The 27,301-nt window shown below is 43.1% G+C and overlaps 1 protein-coding gene across 1 annotated transcript; it reads left to right on the top strand.

Annotated features, from left to right (window-relative positions):
* The first annotated feature begins 24,181 nt into the window (after positions 1–24,181).
* Positions 24,182–25,126, top strand: LOC121467233 (glycine, alanine and asparagine-rich protein-like). The gene is made up of 2 exons (XM_041708554.1): positions 24,182–24,416; positions 24,672–25,126. Exons 1-2 carry the CDS (start codon positions 24,182–24,184, stop codon positions 25,124–25,126), a joined length of 690 nt encoding a protein of 229 aa, XP_041564488.1.
* The last annotated feature ends 2,175 nt before the right edge of the window (positions 25,127–27,301 follow it).

Genomic DNA, 27,301 nt, shown 5'->3' with positions numbered 1-27,301 from the left:
GTATGTACATCTGTTTTTGAAATAACTTAAAATATATATGATGCCATATTTATTTATAAAAACAAATTTTTTCTTATGAAAATTACTATTCCAAAATGTTGTGGTTGAATCGTACATGTCTATATGCGGTTTCGGCTGATACTTAAGCTTCTGGTTTAATTTCTGGTAAGAAAATATAAAGTTAAATGGAATTAGGTCTTGTTTTCTCGTCCTGATGATTAACTAAGAGTCGATTTTAAACTTGAAACCTTAAACATATATATCGTAGTGTGTGAGTGTCTATGCAGGCCGGAAAAATAATGCATAAGTGACCGTACATTTCAAAAACGAGTGTGGCTGGGATAGACACACACACATGCAGTCAAATGTTTGCCGGCCAGCATAGATATTCACACCCACAACACAAAAGAATTATGAAATTTTATATGTTAAAACAATAACTTGTTTAACTAGTTAGTTATAATCATTACTTATCATCCCCTTATCATTATTTATAAAGATTAAAAATCCCTACTCACTTTTTCTTGCAGTCGCGATCAAACACTCTCCGAGTCAAGACGTGCATAAATTCTACGTGGAAACTACGCTTAATCTACCAAAAACAGATACGCGATTTGCGAAAACAAAACACAACAAAAACATAACGGTGGTTGCTGATAAGCATCAACAAAGTGTTGTTTTTACCATGCAAGACGACGAAGACGACACGGTTTGGAGCTGGCAGAAAGTAAAACCGAAGCCAAAGGCACTCAAGGTACAAAACCAAGTTTCTCCGATTCTAATTAAAAAAAAACTGGGCCTGGACACTGCACCCAGCACTAGCTCCAATAAATTCGCTGTCTTAGCAGAACGCTCACCAATTGAAAAAGGTAATGATGCAGACGAAAATAAAGCCCTGGACATGAAAACTGAAGACAACGTTGATGAACCTGCCAAGCCTATATTCTTATCGGATGTTAGTGATATAACGAAAATTAAAAAAGAAAATTTCATCTATAAATCTCAACGAGATGGTCAAGTGAGAGTTCTCGTTAAGTCAATTGATGAATACAGGTCCATCATTAAAAATCTGGCTAGTGATTTTGTTAAGTTTCACACATAGCAGCTTAAGCGTGAATGAGCATTTAGTAGTTATAAAAAATTTGCACTTCTCAACGGATATTGATGTAATTAAACGAGACGTTGAGTCCAAAGGTCACTTTGTTAGGAACATAAATAACATTAAAAGCCGTGTAACCAAAGAGCCACTAAATCTGTTCTTCCTGGACATTGAGCCCCACAATAATAACAATGATATCTACGAAGTTAAGCATATTGGTAACGCAATTGTTAAAATAGAGCCCCTTCATAAAGCAAAAGACATTGTTTAGGTGCGTAAAATGCTCTCGAAAGCATTTCACCAAGCTATGTCCAAAAGATAAAGAACAACCAGCAAAATGTGCGAATTGTAACGAAGATCACGCTGCCAGCTACAAAGGGTGCAGAGTCTATAAGGAGCTTATTTCTAAACAATTAGCTACAGGTCGAAAGCAGATGCATAGCAAGGACCATAATAAAAATGATTCTGCAATATTTCCATCACCTATTCTGTCTGATAAGCCGACCCAACAACCAAATAGCTATCAATCATACGCCCAAGTTGCTGCAGGAAACAGAAATACGAATACTTCTTTAGAAAGAATAGAACACCTTTTAGAAAAACAATTTGAGCTCACCAATAACTTGCTTAACATGATTATGTTACTGGTTAATAAATTATGCAAATAAGTCTAAGCTTAGGAATCTGGAATGTCAGTGGGCTTTCCAACCATGTTAATGAGATATCCTTATTTTTAAAAACAAATGCAATCGACATCATGCTTGTTTCAGAAACACACTTCACCAGTAAATCTTTTTTTAGAGTAGTTGAATATGACACAATAAGAGCTGATCATCCGTCTGAAAGAGCCCATGGAGGCGCAGCAATTCTTGTCAAAAATGGTCTAAAATTTAAAATCATGGACAGCACCAGAGGAAATGCTATGCAGGCTGCCACAATTGAGGTTAAATGCATGCACGCAGATGTCTCAATCTGAGCAATATATTTTCCACCAAGATTTACAATAAAAGAGCTCGATTTTAAGAACTTTTTTCAAGGACTGGGGACAAAGTTTATTGTTGGAGGCGACTTCAATGCCAAACACCCATGGTGGGGCTTGAGACTCATTAACCCAAAGGGATCCGAATTATATAAATGCATACGAAACAATAATATAACAACTCTCTCAACTGGTAAGCCTACAAACTGACCCACAGATATTCGAAAAACCCCAGACTTGATTGACTTCGTAACACTCTCTGGTATACCACAAACACACATTCGTTTAATGGAAAGTTTTGATCTTAACTCAGATCACTCTCCGATAATAGCGACCTATAGCACAATAGCTCATATACTAGACAAGCCCTATAAAGTCATCTCTGCTTCCACAGACATTTACGCGTTTAAAAGCTACCTAGAAGAAGCCATAAGCCATTTCGTTAAAAACAGGAGAGGAAATAGACTATGCTGTGGAGCTTTTCACAAACACAATTCACAAAGCGAGCTATATAAATACGAAACACACCCACAGAAACCAACGACCAAGCCAACTGTACCTTACTACTCAACTCAAAAGGGATCTGGGAAAACGTTGGCAAGAAACTCACTATCCTGCTGACAAAAGGTTATACAACAACGCTGCATCTGAGCTTAAACAATTACTGTCTAACCTACGAAATGAATCTCTAGCGGCATATTTGAGAAACTTAGACTCTAATTCTAGCAACAAAGAGTATAACCTGTAGAGAGCAACCAAATATCTAAAGAGACCTTCAAAAAGAAACAAACAGCCGCAAAAGCAATGGAAATTGGTGTAGATCTGACGATGAACAAGCTGAGCCATTTGCTCAACACCTGCACTCTGTGTTTCAGCCAAACGATATTAGCAATCCTATAACAGAAGCTGAAATAGAAAACTTTCTTGGGTCACCCTGTTAAATGAGCTTGTCTTTTAAAAGAATTCATTTTGACGAAGTTGTCACAGAAATTAAATGCTTAAACAATAAAAAATCACCAGGCCCGGATAAGATAGATGGCATCACTCTTAAAACTCTACCATCAAAATGCATACGGCTTCTCAAGCTAGTATTTAACTTTATTCTCAGGCTAGACCACTTCCCAAGTCAATGGAAATGTGCAGAAATCATTATGATCCTCAAGCCAAACAAGACAGAAACTGAACTATCATCTTACCGTCCCATTAGTCTGTTGACAATATTCTCGAAAGTATTTGAAAAAATACTACTGATGAGGATGTTTGCCAATTTTGAACGAATTTGCCATCGTTCCTGAATATCAATTCGGATTCAGAAAAAACCACGGGACCACTGAGCAATGTCATAGGGTTATCAATGAAATTGTATCTGCACTTAAAAATAAAAAATATTGTACTGCAACATTTCTTGACGTTCAGCAAGCTTTTGATCGTGTTTGGCACAATGGATTACTCTACAAGATAAAGAAATGGCTGCCTGCTCTATTCTTTTTATTAATGAGATCCTAATTGTCTAAGAGATGCTTCTACGTGCAGCAGAGAAATGATACGTCAACGCTACTTCGCATAAACGCAGGCGTTCCTCAAGGGAGTGTATTGGGACCAGTCCTTTACAAACTTTACACGGCAGATATGCCAGTAACAAACAACTGCACCATTGCAACATATGCTGACGATACAGCCATTCTGGCAACAAGCTCATCTAGAGATGAAGCGTCTCATCTCTTGCAATGTGAGCTCAGTCTGATTGAAGCCTGGTTCCTTCGCTGGAAAATTAAAATCAACTCCCTGAAGTCTGTCCAAATAACTTTTGCACTAAGACCAGGAAACTGTCCAAATGTCAAACGGCTCAGAAATTCCACAAGATACTTGTGTGAAGTATCTTGGCATGCACCTCGACCGCAGACTAACATGGAAACACCACATAAAAGCGAAAAGACAACAACTCAGACTGAAAACACTGACAATGTCCTGGGTACTAGGTAGAAAATCAGCAGCCACTTTGGAAAACAAAATTCTTCTCTACAAAGACATTTTGAAGCCTGTTTGGACCTACGCTATCCAACTCTGGGGAACAGCTAGCAATTCAAATATTGAAATACTTCAGCGCTACCAATCAAAAATCTTGCGACAAATTGATAACGCTCCGTATTATGTAAGTTAACACCCAAAATAATACAATTTCTCAGACAGAGGAAATGAGTAAGCATTGATTGCACAACAAACAGCAAAGCAATGCCCTCAATAATAGAATTTCCCAAACCGAAGAAGAGAGCATTAATTGCACAACTAACAGCAAAGCAATGCTCTCAATAAAGTTCTAACGAACTTAGCTTGCACCTTTTGGTCAGCGATCGTGGGAATGCAGAATAGCCAATTTCCAAAGTTGATCGAACTCAACTTAGTGCATACAACAAAAACTATAATTAAAATGCACTGGCCAATTACAATTAAGTTTGGCCAACGGCGACGGCGACCAAGAGCAGCAACCAATAATATGAAAGAACGTCAGCAGAAACATCAACAGCGGCAGAGACGGCGGCAGCGATGGAGCGACGCGTAGCTATAAAAACAATTGTTTAATCTAAGTAAATCAGTTCTTAATCCAACTCAATAAAGGAAAGTTTGATTTTTTTTATATAAAAATCATAACCAATCTTTTAACTGGCGCCCGAACAGGGACCTGATTAAAACCGCGAAAGGATAACAAGTTCCGCGTCTCGCGAAGTTCAGAAAGTAAAAAATTCTGACGTTTCGTTTCAAACCTCCGCCTAATCAGCGAGAAGTAAAAAACCAAAAATACCGAGATTCGGAAGTGCAAAAGTGCCGTTTAAAAAACGCCGCAAATTGTCACTCCTGAAAAAAAACAGGACTTGTACCCGGTGGAATAATCAGGCCAAATTTTATCGCCGTGATCCCTTTAGTATCCGTTCGAAGGGAACGTGAATTAAGGTACAGAGAAGGCCCCTTAGTAAACTCACACTCAGGAGAGATCGTTGCAGAGTGGGATAAAACGGAATCTGCCGAGCCTGTCATCACGAGAGCACGCCGAGATATGTTACTACTGTAAGAACAGTTTTAAGCAATTTATTAACAAAAACATAAAAAATATTTAATCGAAAAATATTCAAAGAAGAAAAAGTTTTACCCAAATATAAAGTGTAGAAGACATATTTTAGTGAGTTAAAAAGAAAAAAAATCCAATATATAGGGAAAATAAAAATTCCCACACAATAATTACAAAGGTAATAAAAAATCGCACACCCTAATTCTTAGAAGACAACTTCCGAATTCTGAATAACTCAAATTAAAAAATTAAATTAAACTTTTCGCTGCTCATATATTCATACCCAAAATGACCGAACAAGATTTGGCAGACAGACTCGCGAATCTTACCGGACCCTCATCAGCCAGTTCCACACAAATAAACACACGAATCATGACCGAGAGGGACATTGAGGAAAAAATAAAAACAATCTTAGAGACAAATCTCAGTAGACTAGTAAAGGAAATACTTAATCCAAATAAAGATTTTTCCAAATATACAGACCAAACAATTAAAAGAGAATTAACGCACAATCTTAGTGAGTTAGATAAATTACCAGACATTGTTCGGACACTTAGAGACTTTTCAGGAAACAAAAGTGAATATTCATCATGGAGGAAAAGTGTCGAGAGGGTGTTAAAAATCTATGAAAACAGAATTGGTTCACCAAAATATTATGGAATTCTTTTAGCAATCCGTAACAAAATTACTGGTCAAGCGGACGCAGTATTAGAATCATATAATACCCCCTTAGATTGGACAGCTATTTCAAAATGCCTAACAGCGCATTTCGCCGACAAGCGCGACTTAAAGACCTTAGAATATCAACTATATGCTCTTAACCAAGGTAACAATACTATAGATGAATATTATCAGGCAGTCTATCAACAATTATCACTAATTCTGAACCAAATTGGCAGCTTAGATGCCTCACAAGAAACTATACAATCTCTGACAGCCATGTATAGGGAAAAAGCCTTAGACACTTTTGTCAGAGGACTTAATGGAAACCTGGCACAATTGCTGGCCATTAAAGAACCACATGACTTAGGACACGCTCTACATTTATGCAGTCTGCTAGAGAATCAAAATGCTAGGAATAACCAGACACCAAAAACTCCGTATTTAGGGAGGGCACCCATGCTACCACCTAAACCTCAACAACCATATCGGATGGTAGCCGTCAAACAAAATTTCCATCCGCATCTCTACCATAACCCAAACCAATCCGGAAAACCCCTAATTACTCAAACTAACCAATTCAAATCTTATAGTCAACCTTATACAAACCAATCCGGTGTAGTAGCGTCCTATAACATACCAAAACCTCCGCCACGACCACAACCGAAACCGGTACCCATGGACGTAGATCAGTCAGTTCGATCACGTCATATAAATTATATGAACAAACCAGCAAATAATGATTATGCAGGGAAAAGACCTCTCAGCACCGCTAATGCCCCAAATAATAATAAGATGCCAAGACAGTTCCATATTCAACCAGAGACAGGAAGTAACGCGCAGCAAAATTCAGATACAGCTTCATCAAGTTCAGAACAAGAGTATTATCAGTTGGCAGAAGAAAATAACGTTAACGAACTTCAGGAGGAATATGTATGGCAAAGCGATAACGAACAACAAGAATACATAGATATGTCAGAACTTTATTTTTTAGAATAAATCGTTCCTCACTACCTTACTTTAAAGTAACCACGGGGAACGGAAAAATTCTAAAATTCTTAATCGACACGGGCTCTAATCAAAATTATATTCAAAATCAATTAGTACCAAATCCAAAGCCAAATGAGAACACTTTTTCAGTTAGTTCAGTCGGTGGTAACAATAAAATAACACAACACGCAATACTTAAGCTCGCTAATATTTCGGATACACCCATGAAATTCTTTTTACTAGACACCCTGAAAACCTTTCATGGTATCTTGGGCAATGACACAATGAAAAGACTAGGAGCAATAATAGATGTAAAAAATGATATATTAATTCTCGGAAATAAACGCAAAATTAAAATTCATCAACTAGCGACACAAGCAGTAAATACAATTGGACCGCAAGTCAGCCATATGACCGAGTCACAAAAATCAATAATAAAACTCCTCGTACAAAGCCACAAAATCCTCTTCGCAGATCCCGATTCAAAGTTAGCATACACAACTAAAGTAGTAGGTGAGATCAGAACTTCATCAGATTCTCCAGTTTACGGAAAACATTACCCATACCCAATATCACTCAAACAAGAGGTAGAAAAACAAATAACTGAGATGCTAAGAGATGGTATTATAAGACCTTCAAGATCACCATATAATGCACCAGTCTGGGTAGTTCCGAAAAAGTCCGGCCAGTGCGAAGAAAAAAGGTACAGATTAGAATTGATTATAGGAAACTTAATGAAGTTACTATCTCAGATCGGTATCCCATACCCGAAATTGGAGAAATTATTGCGCAGCTCGGGGACAACAAATATTTTTCGGTATTAGATCTCAAGAGCGGTTTTCATCAAATATCACTGAAAGATACAGACACAGAAAAAACAGCATTCGCGGTAAATGGCGGAAAATATGAATTTACGAGACTCCCATTCGGTTTGAAAAATTCCCCTTCCATTTTTCAAAGAGCGTTAGACGACATATTGAGAGAATACATAGGGAAAATTTGCTATGTATACGTTGATGATATTATAGTCTTTAGCAAAAACGAAGTGGAGCACGGCAAAAACTTGGAAAGAGTATTTTCAACGCTACAAAACGCAAATATGAGGGTTCAAATAGAGAAATGCCATTTTTTTAAAAACGAAGTAGACTTCTTGGGGTACACAATATCAGAAAATGGAGTAAAAACCAACATACATAGATAAAATAAAAGCGATTACAAAATTTCCAGTCCCAAAAACATTAAAAAATCTCCGTTCCTTTTCGGGCATGACAGGTTATTATAGGCGGTTCATAAAAGATTACGCCAAAATAGCAAAACCCCTAACCATTCTTCTAAGAGGCGAAGAAGGCCGGATATCTAAGACCAAGTCAAGCAGAACTGCTATCAACTTGAGCAAAGATGCGATTACAGCATTCGAGAAACTTAAAAATACTCTCGTCTCCAGGGAGGTTACCCTTGCCTATCCAGATTTCGGAAAAGAATTTCAATTGACTACTGACGCTTCAAGTTACGCAATAGGCGCAGTATTGGAACAAAATCATAGGCCAATAACGTTCATTTCACGCACCCTGTCAAAGACTGAAGAGAACTACGCAACTAACGAAAGAGAGATGCTCGCGATCGTTTGGGCGCTCCAAAGTTTAAGACATTATCTTTACGGGTATTCAAAAGTGGTAATATACACGGATCACCAACCCTTGAGTTTTTCGAATAGCGTAAATAACCATAACGCTAAGCTTAAACGCTGGAGAGACCTCATTGGCGAGTATAACCACGAGATCAGGTACAAGCCCGGAGTAGCTAATGTGGTAGCGGACGCGTTGTCCCGGGCCCCCGCAGAAATTAATTCAATCAGCTCCTCAGCATCAGCCAATAGCGACGAAAGCTCGTCACACAACCTCATATTTTCAGTAGAAGCTCCAATTAACGTATTTAAAAACCAATTATTATTACTGAGTGCCGATACTGATTCCTATAGCTTCGAAATGCCATTCCCAACATACCACAGACACATAATTAAACAAAATTCTTACACGGAAGAAAAACTTATTGCAATTTTAACTAGTAAACTTGATCCTAAGCTTATAAACGGAATCATTACATCCGAAGAGGTAATGGGAAAAATTCAAAACATTTACCCTACCTATTTTAAATCATACAAGGTAAGGTTTACTCAAAACGAAATAGACGACGTAACTTCGGAGTCCCAACAAAACGAAATAATTATCCTCGAACATAAACGAGCCCATAGAGATGCAAAAGAGAACAAATTACAAATTTTGAAGAATTATTTCTTTCCACAACTTACCAAGAAAATCCAAGCAATAGTTCAAGCCTGTCAAACTTGTAAAGAATCAAAATACGATAGACACCCCCCAAAAGGAGAAATCCAACCGACCCCTATTCCTAATTACCCAGGAGAAATAGTTCACATAGATATTTATATTACCGAAAAACATAGAGTCTTAACGGGAATTGACAAGTTTTCAAAATATGTTCAAGTAAAAATTTTAGAGTCAAGAGCATCTGAAGATATTAAAAATCCGTTGAGGGAAATGTTAATTGCTTTCGGTATGCCGAAATGGATAATAATGGACAACGAACGATCATTTGGCTCAGCAGCAATAAAGTTTATGTTAGAAGATGAACTCAAAATATCATTACACACCACCGCACCGTACGCATCGACAAGTAACGGACAAATAGAAAGGTTTCATTCAACCCTATCTGAAATCATGCGGTGTCTCAAAAAAGACAACGGGAGCATATCATTTGAAGATTTAATCTTTAAAGCAGTTCAAGAATATAATAAATCGATACATTCTGTAACAAAAGAAAGACCCATAGACATATTTTTCAGAAGCACAATCTCTAGTTCAACAGAAGACATAGAAAAGAAACGAGAAGAAATAAAAAAGAAAATTAAAAATAAACAAACAGCCGACCTCGAATACCATAATCAAGGAAAAATATTACCAAAACTTTTTAAGCCAGGCGAAACTGTACATGTAAAAATAGATAAAAGATTAGGAACTAAACTTACACCTAGATACAAAACCGAGAAAGTAGCGGAAAATAGAACGACCACCATTAAAACACAAACCGGAAAAATCATACATAAAAATAATATAAGAACATAATTTTTCAGATTATTTTTACCAACATGCTTGGGAATAACTACAGTCCTCGACTATTCTAATTCACAGAACAATTCACGACTATTAGATCTTAGAAGACAAGATAAATGAGCAGCTAGAAAACAACAATAGACAAGTAGTAATTAACAGATTAATTAATCAAAAAATAAACCAACTTACTAACGCTACTAATGCAATGTCGAAAATTACCCAGAGCTCAGAAGAAATCATAAATCAGAAAGCAAATATTTTAAAGTATAAAATTCAATTAATAAAAGAAGAAATAATTAACATAATATACGCAATTACATGGGTCAAATCTAATACAATAAATTCATTTGTACTTACAAACACAGAAACCAAAATAGTGGAAGAAATTTTTAAAAAAGAAAATAACTTATTTTTTAACATAGAAGAATTATTGGAATTTGCTCGAATCAAGTTAGCCATGGCAACGACCTTATTTACATTATTAGCTTACCAACCATTGAATCAGATAATTGTAGAACTTTAAAAATTAAAGCAATAAAAAAAGCCCAAATAATCAATGATATAAAATATGAAAATTTTTTAGAATGTAAGAGACAATTATTGGCAATAATTAAACCTTGTGAATCCTATAATGATAAGACAATTTGTAATTCAGAAAATTTGTTAGATTTAAGCAATGATACTTGCGTAAACGCTCTATTAAACCTTCGAGAACCAGAATGTAAGATGATCAACAATCAACATATACCGGATTTCGAAGAAATACTACCAGGCACCATCCTGCTAAACAACTTCAATGGACCAGTCTCACTAGATGAAAAACTTCTACAACTGCAAGGCTCTTTCATAATACAATATCGTAATTCGACGGTAACAATTGGTGAAACCATCTTCAAGTCAAAGGAAATCAACGTAGTCGAACCAGAACCTCCGTTATTCCAACTATTGGGCGAAAAGACTAAGTTAGAGGAAGTTCTGTCACTACAAATGGTCAAGGAACTCAACATTAACAACACAAAAATGCTGGAAAAATTAAGAAGCAAGGCAACCATAGAATCTTCCGTTAACTACGGATCCGCCATCATCCTTTTACTACTTATAATAGGATCAACCACGCAACTCCTACGAAGACCTAGGTCAACGGAAAGGACACCAGTTTCCGTGCCAGAAACGCAAGAAAAGGCCACGCACTCCGGACCTGTACTCTACTACGTTGCGACCGAGGACAGTCGCGTTTAAGGAGGGAAGAGTTAACACCCAAAATAATACAATTTCTCAGACAGAGGAAATGAGTAAGCATTGATTGCACAACAAACAGCAAAGCAATGCCCTCAATAATAGAATTTCCCAAACCGAAGAAGAGAGCATTAATTGCACAACTAACAGCAAAGCAATGCTCTCAATAAAGTTCTAACGAACTTAGCTTGCACCTTTTGGTCAGCGATCGTGGGAATGCAGAATAGCCAATTTCCAAAGTTGATCGAACTCAACTTAGTGCATACAACAAAAACTATAATTAAAATGCACTGGCCAATTACAATTAAGTTTGGCCAACGGCGACGGCGACCAAGAGCAGCAACCAATAATATGAAAGAACGTCAGCAGAAACATCAACAGCGGCAGAGACGGCGGCAGCGATGGAGCGACGCGTAGCTATAAAAACAATTGTTTAATCTAAGTAAATCAGTTCTTAATCCAACTCAATAAAGGAAAGTTTGATTTTTTTTATATAAAAATCATAACCAATCTTTTAACTTGTAACCAATGCAAATATTCATAAAGATCTAAATATTCCAACTGTAAAAGAGGAGATAAAAAAATATAGTAAGAAGTCAAATCACCGAAAGCCATGTAAGCGGGACAATGTGTAGAGTTCGGGAGTTCGAATTTCGTAACTGTCCTGCTCCCTCTAACATATTTGATTTTTGTCGCCATTTTGCAGTATTCTCTTTTATTCAATTTGAGAGAACTTGCAAAGGGAGAGAAATTTAAGAAATACCATTTTCCAACATCAAATTAACATTTTTCAATGGTTAAAATAGAAATCTTTTGTAAATATGAAATTGAACAGTCGTTATCAAATTGAACTTAACGATAATTTTTTGTGTGTAGCAAGAAATCAATGGATACCAGATGCTAAGAGAGTCTGGTAATTAATAACATGCCTCTTAGATATGAGAAGTATGCAGCAAATCTAGGGTTCACTTTTAGCAATACCTTGAGCTGGAGTAAAGTGCTAGTATCTAAAGTAAATCTAGTCCCCACACTTTTTTATGGGTTTAAGATTTTTGGTCATTGTGATACTAGAGATTTTAAATTCTAATTTACCACATGAATAGATTATAGGACTCTTATTTATTTCCATAATATTGTAACTTCACAGCCACCATCGTATCTCTTCAATAAGACCATCCCTGCAACATCCACAAGGACTCATAATTTTATATGCCCAAGATTTAAATCGCTAGACAATTATAGCGATATAATAGCTATACGCCTCTGAAACAGCCTATTACATAACTTGAAAACTATTAGGTGCGCTCAGTTTAAATGTAACATAAGGGAATATTTTAAATAAAACAAAATATATTTTAAATCAAAAGAATCTAAAACAAAATTATTAAATTAAACAAATAAACAACTAAACATAATTAAAATTATTTGTATCAGAAAGATTAATGCAACATATTAATATAAACAATAAATTATATATATGGGACGTTTCACGTCAACCGGCCCAGAGCTCTGCCCAAAATTCTACTGAACGAAAATGGACTTATTATAGCTTAAAATGTTCGTCAATTCATACCCTTTCGAATGAAAAAATTCAAAATGGCGTCCTTACTGTGACTCTAAATGCACAAGTATAACCCGCATAACCCTGAAGCATGGCTACAGGGTACCTGAGAGCAGGTTTTTACATCCTATATCATTTGAATTTTAAAAATCTGACTTCAGATTCGTAATCAGCGACTCCAAAAACCCCCGAGTTATGAATTTCAAGTGAATTCATTAACTTTTAAAAAATTGATCCGCCATATTGGATCCGCCATTTTGAATTTTAAAAATCTGACTTCAGATTCGTAATCAACAACAAATCAAAACTATAAGAATCAGTTATTATTAATCGAGATATACTGTTTTTCATAAAGTATTTAATATATTTGTTTGCTTAGTCAACAAATACTTGTGCATTTAGAGTCAAAGTAACGACGCCATTTTGAATTTTTCAAAACGCCAATTTTCATTCGAAAGGGTATGAATTGACGAAAATTTTAAGCTATAATAAGTCCATTTTCGTTCAGTAGAACTTTGGGCAGAGCTCTTGGCCGGTTGACGTGAAACGTCCCATATATATATATAATATAATATCAAATTTGTTAGAATAAGATAAGTCATCAAACAAAATTTTAATATTTTCAACCCATTTTGACTAGTGAAATAAATATAAGCTTAACCTTGTCGCACTAGGATAGTAAATAAATAAATATATGGGTTTTAAACTTAAATGACTGGTCGAGGCCTGTGACGTCGTCACGCTCTGCTCAACCACAGCTTCTTGAATGAAATACGCAGATTCAAAACAAAATCAAATGCGCTCCTGCAAACAGCCGAGGTCGTTAACTATCGATGTTTAGCACGTCCAGTTGACGAGCGTCTTGTTTAGTAAGAATTCGGACGAAATTGTAGACGCAAGACGACTGGCGCGGAATTTACCGGCTGGTGATCGGTTCCATCTCCCCTTGTTGAAGCTGAACAGAATAGAGAAAAAATTAGATTTGAGAGATTTGTATTTTTGTTAGAACTTAAAGGGTTTTCCAGCGAGGACGACGAAAATGTGTGGTCCACTAATGCTGAGGGCGTAGCTGGGACTGCTAAGGTCTCCGTTGAGTCGGGTCAAAGAGGAACTGGCAAAAGCGCCATAACCGCAGGAACAGCCAGCGGACCGCAGAAGGCTGGACTTTGACAATTTGGGGTTGAGAGCGGATAATATGAGCAGGATACGGTACCCAGTATCCCAGAGTGGAGCGTTGGAATGCGTCCTTCGACAGCGATGATAAGCGCAATTCCGTGAAGGACTTCGTTTTCCGACTGGAGTTCCTTCGGAGGCAGCATCAGTGTCCAAGGCAGGTGAACCTGCGAAGCTTCCACGTTCTTCGTTCGGGAAGAGCGCGGGAGAGGTACTGGGTCCATGTACACCAGTCCAGGGTGGACAGCTACGTCGTGCGTTGATGGACCGGTTCCGAGGACATTAAACGGAACACGATTTGATGCATCAGCTCCTACAGCGGGAACAGCAACCGGGTGAAAGCGTCGACGACTACATGCACTCCATGCAGCAGCTGGCATCTCGCCTGAAAAAACCAAGCCAGAACGGCAGTTGGCTAAAACTTTAAAAAAGGGCCCGAGAGCAGGGGTTGCACGATTTGTTTACGCAATGGAGCCCACCAGATGAGTGGGATGCGCATTGTTTCTAGGAGGGTGCAGAAGGCCCGTGAACTCTACAGGAGTTGACGAGCTGCTTGGCAAGAATTAGTCGTAGCAGTTAAACGAGGAGGCACCCGTGAACCCAGACCTTCGCTACCATTAAAATCCTAAGCCAGCATTTGACAGGTCTTTTAGACACCGGAGCGAGTGTTAGTTTGCTCGGCAAAGGCAGCAGGGAACTGGTGAAGTCGTTGGGAGTGCCAGTCCAGAAGCGTTTCTCTCTGGTTCGCACTGCAGCTGGCGATGATCGATCAATAATTGGACGCGTAAAGGTTTCCGTGGAGTACAAAGGAAAGGTTGAGCAAATCACACGATTCCCAAGTCGAAAAGGAAGCGGAAGAGGTTCAGGACACGTAGATGGAACATTACATCGACCAGGAAGACGACGACGAGGTGAAGGGACCGAATCCTGGAAGCTGTCGTGTGTGGAAAAAGAGGCATAAGAACAATTCAATTAACGCGGCTCAACGACTGGTGAGGCTGATGGATCGCGTTATTCCGGCGGATATACGAACGAATGTGTTTGTGTATCTAGACGACCTTCTGATCCTGGCACTCGATTTACAGACCCACTTCTAGTACCTGCGCAGTGTGGGGGAGTGTCTGAAACAAGCAGGACTAACAATCGGTCGTGCTTGGAGGACTGCTGCGAATGGATTCAGGACGAGTCGCTGCCATCCGAAGGATCCCGGAGCCAAGATCTATGAAAGAGTTGAGAGCCTTTTTTGAACCGGTGGCTGGTACCGGCGTTTCATAAAAAACTTTGCCACGTCGCAGCGCCGCTCACTGAGCCGGTAAAGAAAACTGGGAACACCAAGTTTGTTTTGAGCCCAGGGGCTAAGCTCTCTGTGGAATACCTGAAAATGGCGTTGAAGACAGCACCAGTCCTGGTACACGCGGATTTTAAGAAGCCGTTCTTTATCCAGTGTTACGCATCCCAAGATAGAGTCGGTGCCGTGTGATTCGAGCGGAAGGACGAAGGCCAGGAGCAGCATCCAGAAAAGATGAACAGTCACCAGGTGAATTTCACCGTAAGTGAAAGTTAATGTCTCTTGGCTCTGCTTGCAATCCGTAAGCTCCGCACGTAGGTGGAAGAAATGCAGTTCACCTGCATCACGGATCACGCCAGCCTTAAATGGCTGATGTCAATGAAGGATCTGTTATGTCGGTTAAATTTTACCATCAAACACCGAAAAGGTAGCGATAACGTTGTAGCAAACACCCTTTCGCAATGCGTGGCGGAGCTATCTGTAGGTCCAACAGAACTGTTAGGCTTTGAGACAGTCGAATTCGCTGCGGAAGAGTACGTGGAAGTAGCCCAAGACGTCGAAAACAACAAAAACAACTGAACAGATCTCAAGCGCTTAGGGAACCGAAATCTGAACGACGAGGTGAAGAGAACCGAGTGGAAGCTGTGAATTCGGCAAAGTCTTACCAACAGCCTGATTGATCGTGACCATACGGACCCAAAGGCAGCTCACAGCGGAATGTCTAAGTCTAGCGTTCTTCGACGCCAGTTCTATAGGCCAGGCATGACAATCCAGGGGCGCGTATTCGAAGTAGGGAAGAACCCGAGGTCGAAGAGTGGTCAAGCGTACATCTGCGTTGTGGTAGATCATTTCTTCAAATATGTTTTCCTCAAGGCCATGCGAGACTTGACGACGTCGAATGTGGTAAACTTTCTGGTGAATGAAGTGTTGTACAAGTTTGGAGTACCTAAAATTATTCATTTAGACAATGGGCGGCAAGTCCTCGGAGAGGGTCAATCGCAACGTACTAGCAGCTATCCGCAGCTTCGTGGATAAGGATCACCGCGCGTGGGATGCACATTTGCGGAAATTGAGGTGGCAATCAGAAATTCTGTTAAACGGTGAAGCACCACTTTTTACGGAGTTTGGACATCACATGTTCCTGAATGGTGCGTGCATAAGCTGGCTTGCAAGCTGAGGTCGTTGTGCGAACACGAGATGACCGGGGTGCAGTCTTCGGACAAGCAGTCGGCAACTTGCATACTTGATGGAGGCCGCAGTCTCGGAGTTTACCATGCCAAAGACATCAGGTTGTGAGCTGGAAAGAGGAACAACAAAGTACACAAGCTCAGAATCGGAAAGTAACAACTTCCCGTCAATGGTGGACCCCACAGGCTCAGAGTTTTACTTCAGTATCCGCAAGAATTCGTAAGCGAACTTAAAAAAAAAATAATTCTTTAATTCGTTAGTTGTGCTAAGATAAGTTAAAGTGAGTAGTTTTTTATTGGTCTTAAACTTATAAATGAAGGGCCTCGAAAATTTAGGGGACTCGTGTCCACAAGATATTTACCCGCCGGACCTAGCCTGGTCGGGAAGACCACGTCGCCAGTAGCCTCAGCAGCAAGCCAGACAGCTGCAATTGGCAGCAGCAGCTCCAGACTTCAACAGCGGCAACAAAGCCTCCAGCAGCTGCATCAGCAGCAGTCCGCAGTAGCAGTCAGTGACGGCCACAGACGGTGATTCCCTAGTTGAGTCCGTTTCGGGAACGAAGTCGTCATCCCTGGGGCCACCGACGTACTGCATCCGGCACCCAGTGGCCTAAGCCGCAACTCGTTCGGACCATACGACTATCTGTGCCGACTTGTGCTGCACTATGGAGCCAACGACCACATTTTTTGGCCAAAACCCATTTTTTAAAAGTCGTTAAATATATTTTTTTTAATCACGATGGATAGAAATAATCCTGATCTTAAATGTTGCAAGCAAATGTAAACAGAGCGCATTACTGTTAAGCTAGCAGCTGTCAAAGTCAGCTGTTTGTGCAACTTGAAGCGAGCCCTGTTAAGTCGTAAATTTTTCTTCCAAATTTAACACTAAAAAAGAAGCAATAAAACCAATTCAAGTGCAATTTTTTGGCATGCAGTCTAACAATACTGGTTTGTAATATGTGTTTGGAAACGTGAATTGTAGTTATCGATTGTGACGTCATTGTTATTTTGTGTAAGTTATAACCCCAAAAAAAATAAAAGCTTGTAGTGATTTGTTATTTTTAAATAGAGCTACAAAGAAAAGATTCAAGCACTTTCAAACTCTAAAACTTGTTACTATTGTAGATTATTCAATTACTTTTCTATTCTGTTAGAATAAAAGTGCACTTTTGCGCACTTTTTCTGAAATAATACTTTTTAGGTTCTAACCTCAAAGTTGCAAACTCCTAGTTTTTTAACATATGGAAAGCAGAGGCGACAAAGAGTGCAAAGGAGATTGCCATCTTCGAATTTTTGAAAGCTTTAATACGTTGTCCTTGTTCCAAGCCAGATGAGGCAATTTTGTTAAAAAAAAGTCAAAGCCTTTGCTACAATGTAACACAGAAAGGGGCAAAGTGTAAAAGAATCTCAAATCTTTTCAGCGGGCAATGCTAGAAAACTAATTTAAGCTGCAAGTGCAGCTTTATTAAAACGAAATTATAGATTTCTTTATTTCAGAGTATTTTTTAACTTTTTTCTACACAATTACTGCGTTTGCTCTGAAAATAACTTCTCCCAAAAGAAAAATCCTGTTATATCCTAACAAAAAGGAAAGACCCACGCCCATTTTTTTTCCAACCGTGTATTTTTTTAACATTATCTACTGAATAAAAAAAAATTTTTTTTGTTTACTATTAAGCAAAAAAAAAAAAACCTAAAAAAATCCTTGCTTTTCGTATCATAGACTAAATTTAAAAAACAAAACCAGTGAAAATTGCTTCGTTTTTAAGTTATTAAAAAAGTAGTCGTTTGCCCCATAGTGTGCTGGTTTCCGCCGTAAGCAGCATGTTGCGAAACTCCCTGGATAGTTTCGATGATGGGCAAAAGACTGCTCAGGGGACTTTTCTTTGTTCCAAGTAAATGAGAATCAATACAGTTGATAGTTACTGATCTTCACCAATTGTTTATTGAATTTAAAACTGAAGTAAATTTGTGCAGTAAATTTTCAATACGAGTTATAAAGATAATCGCGACCAGCTCTCAAGGAATTTCAAAAGTGAGTGAGTCGTATTATAAGAAAAAAAAGAGAGAGAGAGAGGCTGCAGGCTAACATTTCCATTCGCCGCGAAACTGCAGCGCATCATACAAAACGGACCATTCCGCCATCGTCGAGAATTTGACTTACCCTTTTAGAGACGAATGTCTGCCAACGTGAAGGGTCGACATGCAACCAGAATAGGACGATCGTTGCATCAGATCAAAAGAACGTTGCAGTTGACGCGTAATTGATGCTTAGTTGTGATGAGATCCAATTGGCCAGGGTAACTGCAAGTTCTGCGCCTGAAACCTCCATCGGCTTCGTTGGTGTAACTCGGCTGCGAGCGGCAATCAAATGAGTGTGGACGTTGCCATCACACTGTTCTGCTCGTAAATAAGCACAGGCAGCATAGGCTTGCGAGGATCCATCGCAGAAGTCATGAATTTGTAAGGACATGTATTTGAATGCACTCAACGTCGGGTAAAGTTGTCACATATTGAATCTAACGGTCTAAAAGAGGTCCTGTTATCGTCTCGTCCCACTGCTGCGGCGTCGAGCTTCCGCTCTTGCGTTGTACTTGAGCCTTCCGTTAGTCCTTTAAGATGGCCTTGGCTGTGGTGATGATCGGAGCGATAAAACCTAAGGGGTCATTAAGCAGGGTTCCTGTAGGTCGAACTCCAAAAGTGTCCGATTAGATGTGTGAGGTGATGGGATTCCTTGTAAAAGTGTAGTGCTATTGGCCGACCATTTCCTCACCTTCAATCCTGCTGATTGAAGAGCAGCGATTAATTGATAACGAATTTGTAGTGCCCCGTCAATTGTTGAATGCCCACTTTGTACATCGATGACATATATCTCGATCTTGAGGACATTTTGATGAGGCGTTGAGTGCTTGATAGGTACCGGTGAGCATCGATTTTCCAGGATATCGATACTGACGAGCCGCTTGTTGAGGAAAGATTCCAGATGCGAGAAAGGTGAAATTATGGACAGAGTTTTCGAGGTTTTGCTCCCATGCTTGGACCGTTGAAGGTGAACGATCTTCTAATCGGGATATTGAGTTGGGTCTACGCGGTGATGCATACCTCTGTGATGTTGAGCATATGCTTTAGATCTGCAACCTTCTCCTTCTAGTTGCGGCAGATAATACAGGCAGATCATGTGTTACATAAACTATAGTCGTGTATTGTTATATCGTTGGACAATAAGGCTCCAGGCTATTCAGTAATTTATTCCAGTAAGGGTCATCTGATGAACATCCTCGTCTTGGCCTGACGGAATGGCCTGTTTCAGAAAATTGAATTTTTGTATGTCAGACAGCGCTATGTTATCATGGATAAGTTGGGTAAACGCACCGTAAAATGTTGCGGATTGTTATTGTTGTTGTTGGATTGGCCAGCCACAATCTTGCCGCCATAAGTTTGTACGGGCACCTTGGGTAACTGCAAGGGCGATTTGGCAGACACCATTGTGATCTGGCCGTCGGTGTTGTTTGGAGAAAGGTCTGCTGCATTTGGAATTCTGGTAGGGAATTATTCTTCGAATGCGTCTGCTACGGCACATGCAGTAGTTGTGTAATCTTCATCGAACTGAAACGCCACATTATTAGAAACTTAAAAATGCTCTCTAGGGCAATTAAGCCTGATAGAGAGTTTCTAACTGCCGCAAGCGTAACTAAAAATACGGGATTGTTTTACCCTCCGCGCTATCCTTCTTAGAATTCCGCTGAAGATTTTTTAACCGTCGCAACTTATCTTGTTGTATCGTAGTCAACTAGTCGATTCACTTGCTTTTGCAGGTGATTTCCATGCACACAACAAACACTCACCTCTATGTCCAACTTTCGTGACTTCTTTGCGTCAAGTCCGCAGCGATGTATTCCGTTTGGTATGCAGCTGGAAGGAAGTCGTTAGTTATAGCTGGAAAGATTTTGGATCAACAATCAACTTCATCAGTGTGAGCGGTCCTTACGGAAGGAGAGAAAGTGAATGAGCAACTTGTTAAGATCTGGGAACTTGACAATTTTCAACAAAATCAATAAAGTTATTCACCTTTTGAAAAAAAAATGTGAATCCCACTTTCTTGAGAACATGCAGCGCCCTCAGGACTCATGATATATGGTCCTACTTCCTATTTGGAGCATACATCAGCGCTGGGGGAGAGTCGTGACATTGCCACACAACGGTTCTTATTAAAAGAGAAACGGTTGCAGAAAGATCAAGCAATTAATCAAGTATACATTGAGTTTATGAAGGAATACGAATTATTCGGACATGTGAAGGAAGTTTCTCTGGTGAATTTCCAAAAGTTATTATTTTATTCCTCATCATTAAGTTTTAAAGCCAAATAGTCATACAACGAAATTACGGGTTGTATTTGGCGGATCAGCATCCTCTGGCAAGTCATTGAATGACTTATTGCACAAAGGCCCAATAGTGCAAAATACTTTAGATTACACAAATATGTGTTTACGGGTAACATCGAAAAAATGTACAGGTAAATTTGGAAAAGCCCGAAGGACCAGCACAATCAAATGATCATATTCTATCGACTGAAAATGGTCACGTATGGCACCAACTCCGTACCTTACATAGCCAATAAATGTTTAGAATACTTGGCATCAAAGCAGTTCAACAGTATCCCATGTGATCGTCTGCTCTTAACAAATGATTTATATGGATGACTGCATTACCGGAGCAGATACATCCAAACTGAACTTGACAAAATATTAGTCATTTCAGAATTTTAGTTAAGAATGTGATGCGCCTACAGCAAAACATTGAAAATATTTTATCCTCTTGGATTATTCTCTCCAGTAGTCATAAGTCAAAAATATTCATGCAGGGTCTGACAAAAGAGAGATTTGACTGCAATGCAATGCAATGACAAAAAGCAATGGATACAATTCCGTGATAGATTAAACGCGTTAAATGACATCCAAATTTCACGAGATATTTTTTAAGGGCGGATACCGACTTCAAACGAGGTTCACACTTTTGTTGATGCTTCAGAAAATGCACATTCAGCAGCCGTTTATTTTCGAGCAGATCAAAAAGACAAAAAGGTGACTGTACAATTGTTGTGTGCAAAATCGCATTTGATTCCGATAAATACAATTACTCATCCCCGACTGGAATTAAAAGCAGCAGTGCTAGGTGCACAATTTACATCTAATATAAACGAACAGCTCTCAATGCAAGCAGTCTTAATAAACTACTGGGTAGATTGGGAAATAGTGCTTACTGGTGTAACGACCTGATTTCTATGTATTGTCGCTCGCTACGTTAACGGGCGGCTAGCTCAGAGAGGTTATGGGTTCGTTCCACCAAATTTATATTGGGTGATTGCCTTTGACCCATGAATATCGCAAGAGTTCTGTTGGGATCGTAACTGTCTTTATTCGTCTCCTTGTACAAGCCTCGCGGCTCTTCAGCTGCTGCTGCTCCTCTTCGTCGTCCTCTGCGGCGTCGCTCCTCGTCGCTGTCCTTCGCGGCGTCGCTCCTCGTCGTCGACTGCTTGCTGGTATCTGCCTCGTGACGGCTCCTTCGAGACTCTGGAGGTTATGCGAACCTCACTGTCGGGACCGGTAAGGTGTTTCGCCTAGCAGGTAGAACGCCGTTCTGCCTTTTCGCCTTGCCACCTTTATCGCAGGCTCCCTAAGTTGGTCCGGATTGTGTAGGCAAGGTGTATCGCCTAGCCGGTTGAACTCGGTTCGACCTCTTCGCCCAGCCACCTTTATCGCAGACTCCACGCAAGGACTCCCTGAGCTCGATTTAACCACGACCTAGCACCCTTTGGATCTCAGCGTTGAAGCCTCAGCCTTGTAGACTCTCAGTCGTTCGGCGTCTCGACTTTGCGATCTTGATCCTGGTACTCGGCACTTGATTAACTTGCTACTAGTCTCGCGTACACGCACTCGCTTTTATTCTCGCACTATTACTCCTCCCGTGTGCTGCGCTTGCGCCGCCTTTTATAGCCTGTGATGGTCCCGTTATTTCCCTTCTCCAGCTCGCGTGATCGGGTCCAAGGTCCACTGCCGCACCGTTAGTTCACGGTGCGTCCTCTTTGTGCGGGTCCGAAGTCCGCCAATTTACCGTTCGACCCTGTTGCCCTTGCCGTATGGGGGTCCAATGTCCAGCGTGGTACCGTTAATTCACGGTGTCTCCGCTTTGCCCGGGTCCAAGGTTCGTTGTTTACCGTTTGACCTTGTTGCCCTTGACTCCTCCGGCATTCTCGCCTCCTTCGCTGTTGCTATGCAGCTCTCCTGCCTCGGAATTTGTGGGGGGTTTTAAGACTCCTCACATTTCCCCCTTTCTTCGGAAATGTTATGAAAGTGGTGATCTCCCCGCCCCTGATGTTCGTTCATTCAAATTCCCCGCCCAAACTCGTTCTCCTCGTGACCCTATACAGTTCCCCAAAAGACTTCAACTTTCCCTGAGCTGCCCTCGTAAGACTCCCCCCAGACAGCGCTCTGAAAGACCTTTAACTTTCCCATGGCTGTGCTGCGTTAGCCTGTTCCCCAGACAGTTCCCCGAAAGACTTGAACTTTCCCAAAACTGCATCTAGTTCCTTCGATAATTCCCCGCGTAGAATTTGAATTTCCCGCCCAGACATTTCCCCGTGTTTGATATCACCATTCCGATTCCCGTCGTCTGACCACACCTCGATCGCACTTATCGATAGTGGTTCCAGCATTGCCATCGTTGTTGCCGTTATCGTTTCCGTTGTCTTAAGTTGCCTCCGTGTGACCGTTTCTTGAGAAATCCAGTATTTTTTGTACCCATCGATCGCAACTATCGATCGACCGCCTATCGCCTGGCGCCCCCGTCCCTAATTTCCTCTCGGCCTCGTTGTTTTGAAGAAACTGGTAAGTAAACTTGCTGAAGGTAGTTTTCCTTTAATTAACGACTTTTTTCTTTACAGCGACACCATGACCATGATGCCCCTGATGCCCCTGACATGTCTCGGGGTGCTGACCCTGGACCGCGTGCCCCGGGAGACCCTTGCGGCGGCAAGTGACCCCCCTCGCCCTACGCCTGCGGCAGCCTCGTGTTTTCTGCCGGCCCGCGTGCTTGGCCCGCGATTCCCCCCTCACCGCCCCCGTTCCGCGATTCCCCCCTCACCGCCCCCGTTCCGCGATCGGCTGCTGCGGCGGACCACTCTTTTTTTTTCTGTGTTGTGCCTTGTTGTGATCCCCTGCCCAAAAAAATAACTGCTGGGCTCAAATGCTATTATCTGTTTATTGGGCCTTAAACACCCGCACCCGGCCCCCTGCTACCTTGACTCGGTAGCGCTGTCCCTCCTCCAGCACGAGCTTGGCCCACCTGGCCTTCCTCTGCCTCCCTCGCTGTCGCTGCGCCTCTTCGGTCGCCCGCGCCGGCCAATCCGCCTCCGGAACCTCCGCCCACGGTTCCGCGCCCTCCGACTGCTGTCTCCGCAGCGTCGGCCTCGCCGGTGGGGCTCGCGACTCCGGGCACGAAGTCTGCCGCGCCAGCTTCGGGGGTGGCGCCGTGTCCCGCGGTGTTGTCTCCGGCGGTGTTGGCCACTCCCATGGCCCCTTCTCCAGCCCCTCCTGGGCCTCGCGTTCCTCCTCGGTCGTCCTCTCCAGCCCCGCGCGATCGGCCGTCTCCGCGACGCGCTTCGTCGACCTGGCCCTCGGATCGCGCGGGCTCAGCGGCGGTGGGCGCCGCCACTCGATGGCTTCGATGGCCTCTCGCATCCTGGCGTCCTCTGTTGCCACAGGGCGCGGGCCACGTCCACGTGACCGTCTGCTGATGACACCGCCGCCCCTCCACCACGATGGTCCGCAGCGCTTGCGCGACCTGCGCTTGTGGCAGATGCCACTCTTGCTGCCTCGGTGGCGACCATGGTGGTGGTGACGGTGAATGTGGCAGCGGTGACGGCGATCGTGGTGGCGGCGTTGGTGGTGGCGTCGGCGAACGTGGTGGCGGTAACGGCGGCTGCGTTACCGACGGCGGCCGCGCTGCCGACGGCGGCTGCGCTGCTGGTGGTGACTGCGGTGGCTGCTCCTGCGGTGGCTGTGGCTGCTCCTGCGGCGGCTGCGGCTGCCCCTGCGGCGGCTGTGGCTGCCCCTGCGGCGGCTGTGGCTGCTCCTGCGGCGGCTGCGACTGCCCCTGCGTCGGCTGTGGCTGCTCCTGCGGCGGCTGCGGCGGCTCCTGCGGCGGCTCCCACAGTGCGGCCTCCTCGGCCTCGGCGTCCCTCAGCCTCTGCTGCCACGCGACGACTGCTGCACTCCTCGCCGCCCGCCGGGCCTCCCATTGGCGGACAGTGACCGCCCGCGCCTCCAATATACGAGCCCACTCTTTGGGCTCGCCCGACGGGGGTATCTGCCCCAGGCAGATCCTCCCGAGCCCTGCCGTCGCCCTGCTCAACCGGCGGAAGATCATCCTGTCCCTCGCAGCTCGCCGCGCCACGTCGTCCTCGTCCTACGACACCTCGGGACTGACGGTCTCCGTCCCCTCCTCCTCCTCCTCACTCGCGTCCTCCGGCCCACTCTCGTCGGAAGAGATGGCGACGACCTCTGCGATTTCCGTCGCGTCTGCGCCTGGGTCCTCCTCCTCGGACGGCAGCTCCACGTCCGAGATCTCCCCGGTGGACTCCTCGTCCGCCTCGCTGACCGGTGACGGGGATCGCGACACCAGGGGGACGCCAGAAGCTGGAGAACGGAATCGGAGTCCCGTCTCTACTTCGCCACTGGCTGTTCCCTGGCGCGCTCCTCCCTAACCTCGTGTCCCACTCGCGATTGGGTGTTGTTCTTACGTGCGCTCATGATGGTTAACTTTTTTGGAAAGACCTGCACCATGCAGCGCCGTCGCTGACAAAACCTCGGTTCTTCCGCGTATCCTCGGTTCCGTTATTCGCGGAGACGTGTACCGGTAACGGGACTCGCTCTCCGCTCTGTGTCCGTGTAACGTTTACAAGTAACGGTGCCCTCCGTGTACACGCCTGCTACGCAACCCGTGCATGTGTGTGTTTAGCCGGTAACGGTGCCTACGGCTTTTTAAACCGTCCCTGTCCCGCTCTCGCGCTCCTGACGTGTGCTTGACCGTTAATTTCGATACTGTGTATCGTCCTCCCCCTTTCTTCGGTTAGGGTACAGTGCTCCTCCGATACGCCGGATTTGTTGAGACTGCCCCTCTTTGCTTTGGGGTTTTAACTGGCTTATGTGTGTTTTCCTTTCTTTGCCCGTGTGTTCGTGCCGCAGGTTGCAAATAACCGGAGAATCGAAATTAATTATTTTAAACGGCCCCTCGTATCTGGGGGCCAGTTTCGCCGCGAATCCTTCTGCCGCCTTGGATAGATGGTGCTCCTTGGCCCATACCGTGTCTCCAATCTGTGGTTTCCAAGGGCGCCTCCGGAGATTGTAGTGGCGCGCCTGATCCTGCGCCGCCTTCTCCATGTTCCGTCTGACCAGCTCGAAGATTTCGTTTATTTTTTTCGCATTCTCCGACGGGGTCTGGGTTTCCCTTCCTGTGCCGGTGGTTTCTTCATCAAACAACGCGCTCGGTAACCTGGGCTCTCTACCCTGCGTGACGAATGCCGGCGAATACCCTGTGGACTCGGCTACACTAGTGTTCACGGCCAGCTGCAATTCTGGCCATTTCTCATCCCACGTTCTCTGGTCTTGTCCGGCAAACTGGGCGATCATTGTTTTTACGGTTCTATTGGCCCTCTCCGTGGGATTTTCTTGTGGTGTGTACGGGTGCCGCACTCCCAACTCTGTTAGGAACCGCTTGAACGCCCTGCTCGTGAACTGCACCGCGTTATCGGTGATTAAGACCTTCGGCACGCCGTACCTTGAGACAATCCTTTCCCGGATTGCCTTTTCCAGCGTCTCCGTGGTAGCCCTCCGCATTGGCACTATTTCCGTCCACTTCGAGAACCGATCTACGAGCACTAGTAGCATCGAGTTCCCGTGTTTCGACCGAGGAAGCGGCCCAACGAAATCGGCGCATACTGTGGCCCAGGGCTCCTCTGGGATCTGTGTGAGCATTTTTCCGGCTGCCTGGAGCTGACTGGGCTTGTACCTGAGGTAGCTCTCACAGTTCCGCACGTGCTTCCTAATGTCGCGGTGCATGCCCGGCCAATAATACCTCGCTGCCACCCTCGCGATCGTCTTCCGGCTGCCCATGTGTCCGGCCGTCGGCGTATCGTGGTTCTCAACCATGACTCGCTGCCTTGACCCGCTTGGTACGCATAGCTTCCATGCGACCACATCCTCGTTGCCTGGTCTGTGAGGAATGTGCCGGTACAGCCGGTCGGCCTCCACTAAATAGTCCGGATATTTTTGGGGGTTCTGTGGTATCTTGCCCCTTATGTCCCTTATCCAGCTACATTCGGCTTGTTCTGCTGACTGACCAGGTGACTTCGTTTTCAACCTTCGGCAGGTTTCGGGTAAGGGCTGCCGCGACAGTGCGTCCGCCATAATATTCAGCTGGCCTTTCCTGTATGTTATTTCGAAGTCGTATTGCTGGAGCTCCAGTGCCCACCGCGCGATTCTTCCGGTTGGGCTCTCGATGCTATTCAACCACTTCAAAGCCATGTGATCTGTTATCACTTTGAAGTGGTATCCCTCCAGGTATGGCTTTAATTTCCTTATGGCCCACACGATTGCTAAACATTCCTTTTCAGTGGCGGAGTAACTTTTTTCCGACCCGTTTAGGGTCCGGCTGGAATAGGATATCACCCGCTCACCCTGGTCGGAATTTTGAGTGATAATGGCGCCCAGCCCATAATCGCTGGCATCGGTCTGCAGCACAAACGACTTTGAAAAATCCGGGCATGCCAAAATTGGGTCGGTGACCAATCTTGCCTTGACAGCTTCAAAGGCCTGCTGGTGGTCGTCGGTCCTTTCCCATTTGACACCCTTTCGGAGAAGGGCTTTCAGCGGATGCACTA

This window comes from Drosophila elegans, unplaced genomic scaffold (genome assembly GCF_018152505.1).
Source record: "Drosophila elegans isolate 14027-0461.03 unplaced genomic scaffold, ASM1815250v1 contig_271, whole genome shotgun sequence".
NCBI lineage: Eukaryota > Metazoa > Arthropoda > Insecta > Diptera > Drosophilidae > Drosophila > Drosophila elegans.
This window is presented reverse-complemented; position numbering and strand designations above follow the sequence as displayed.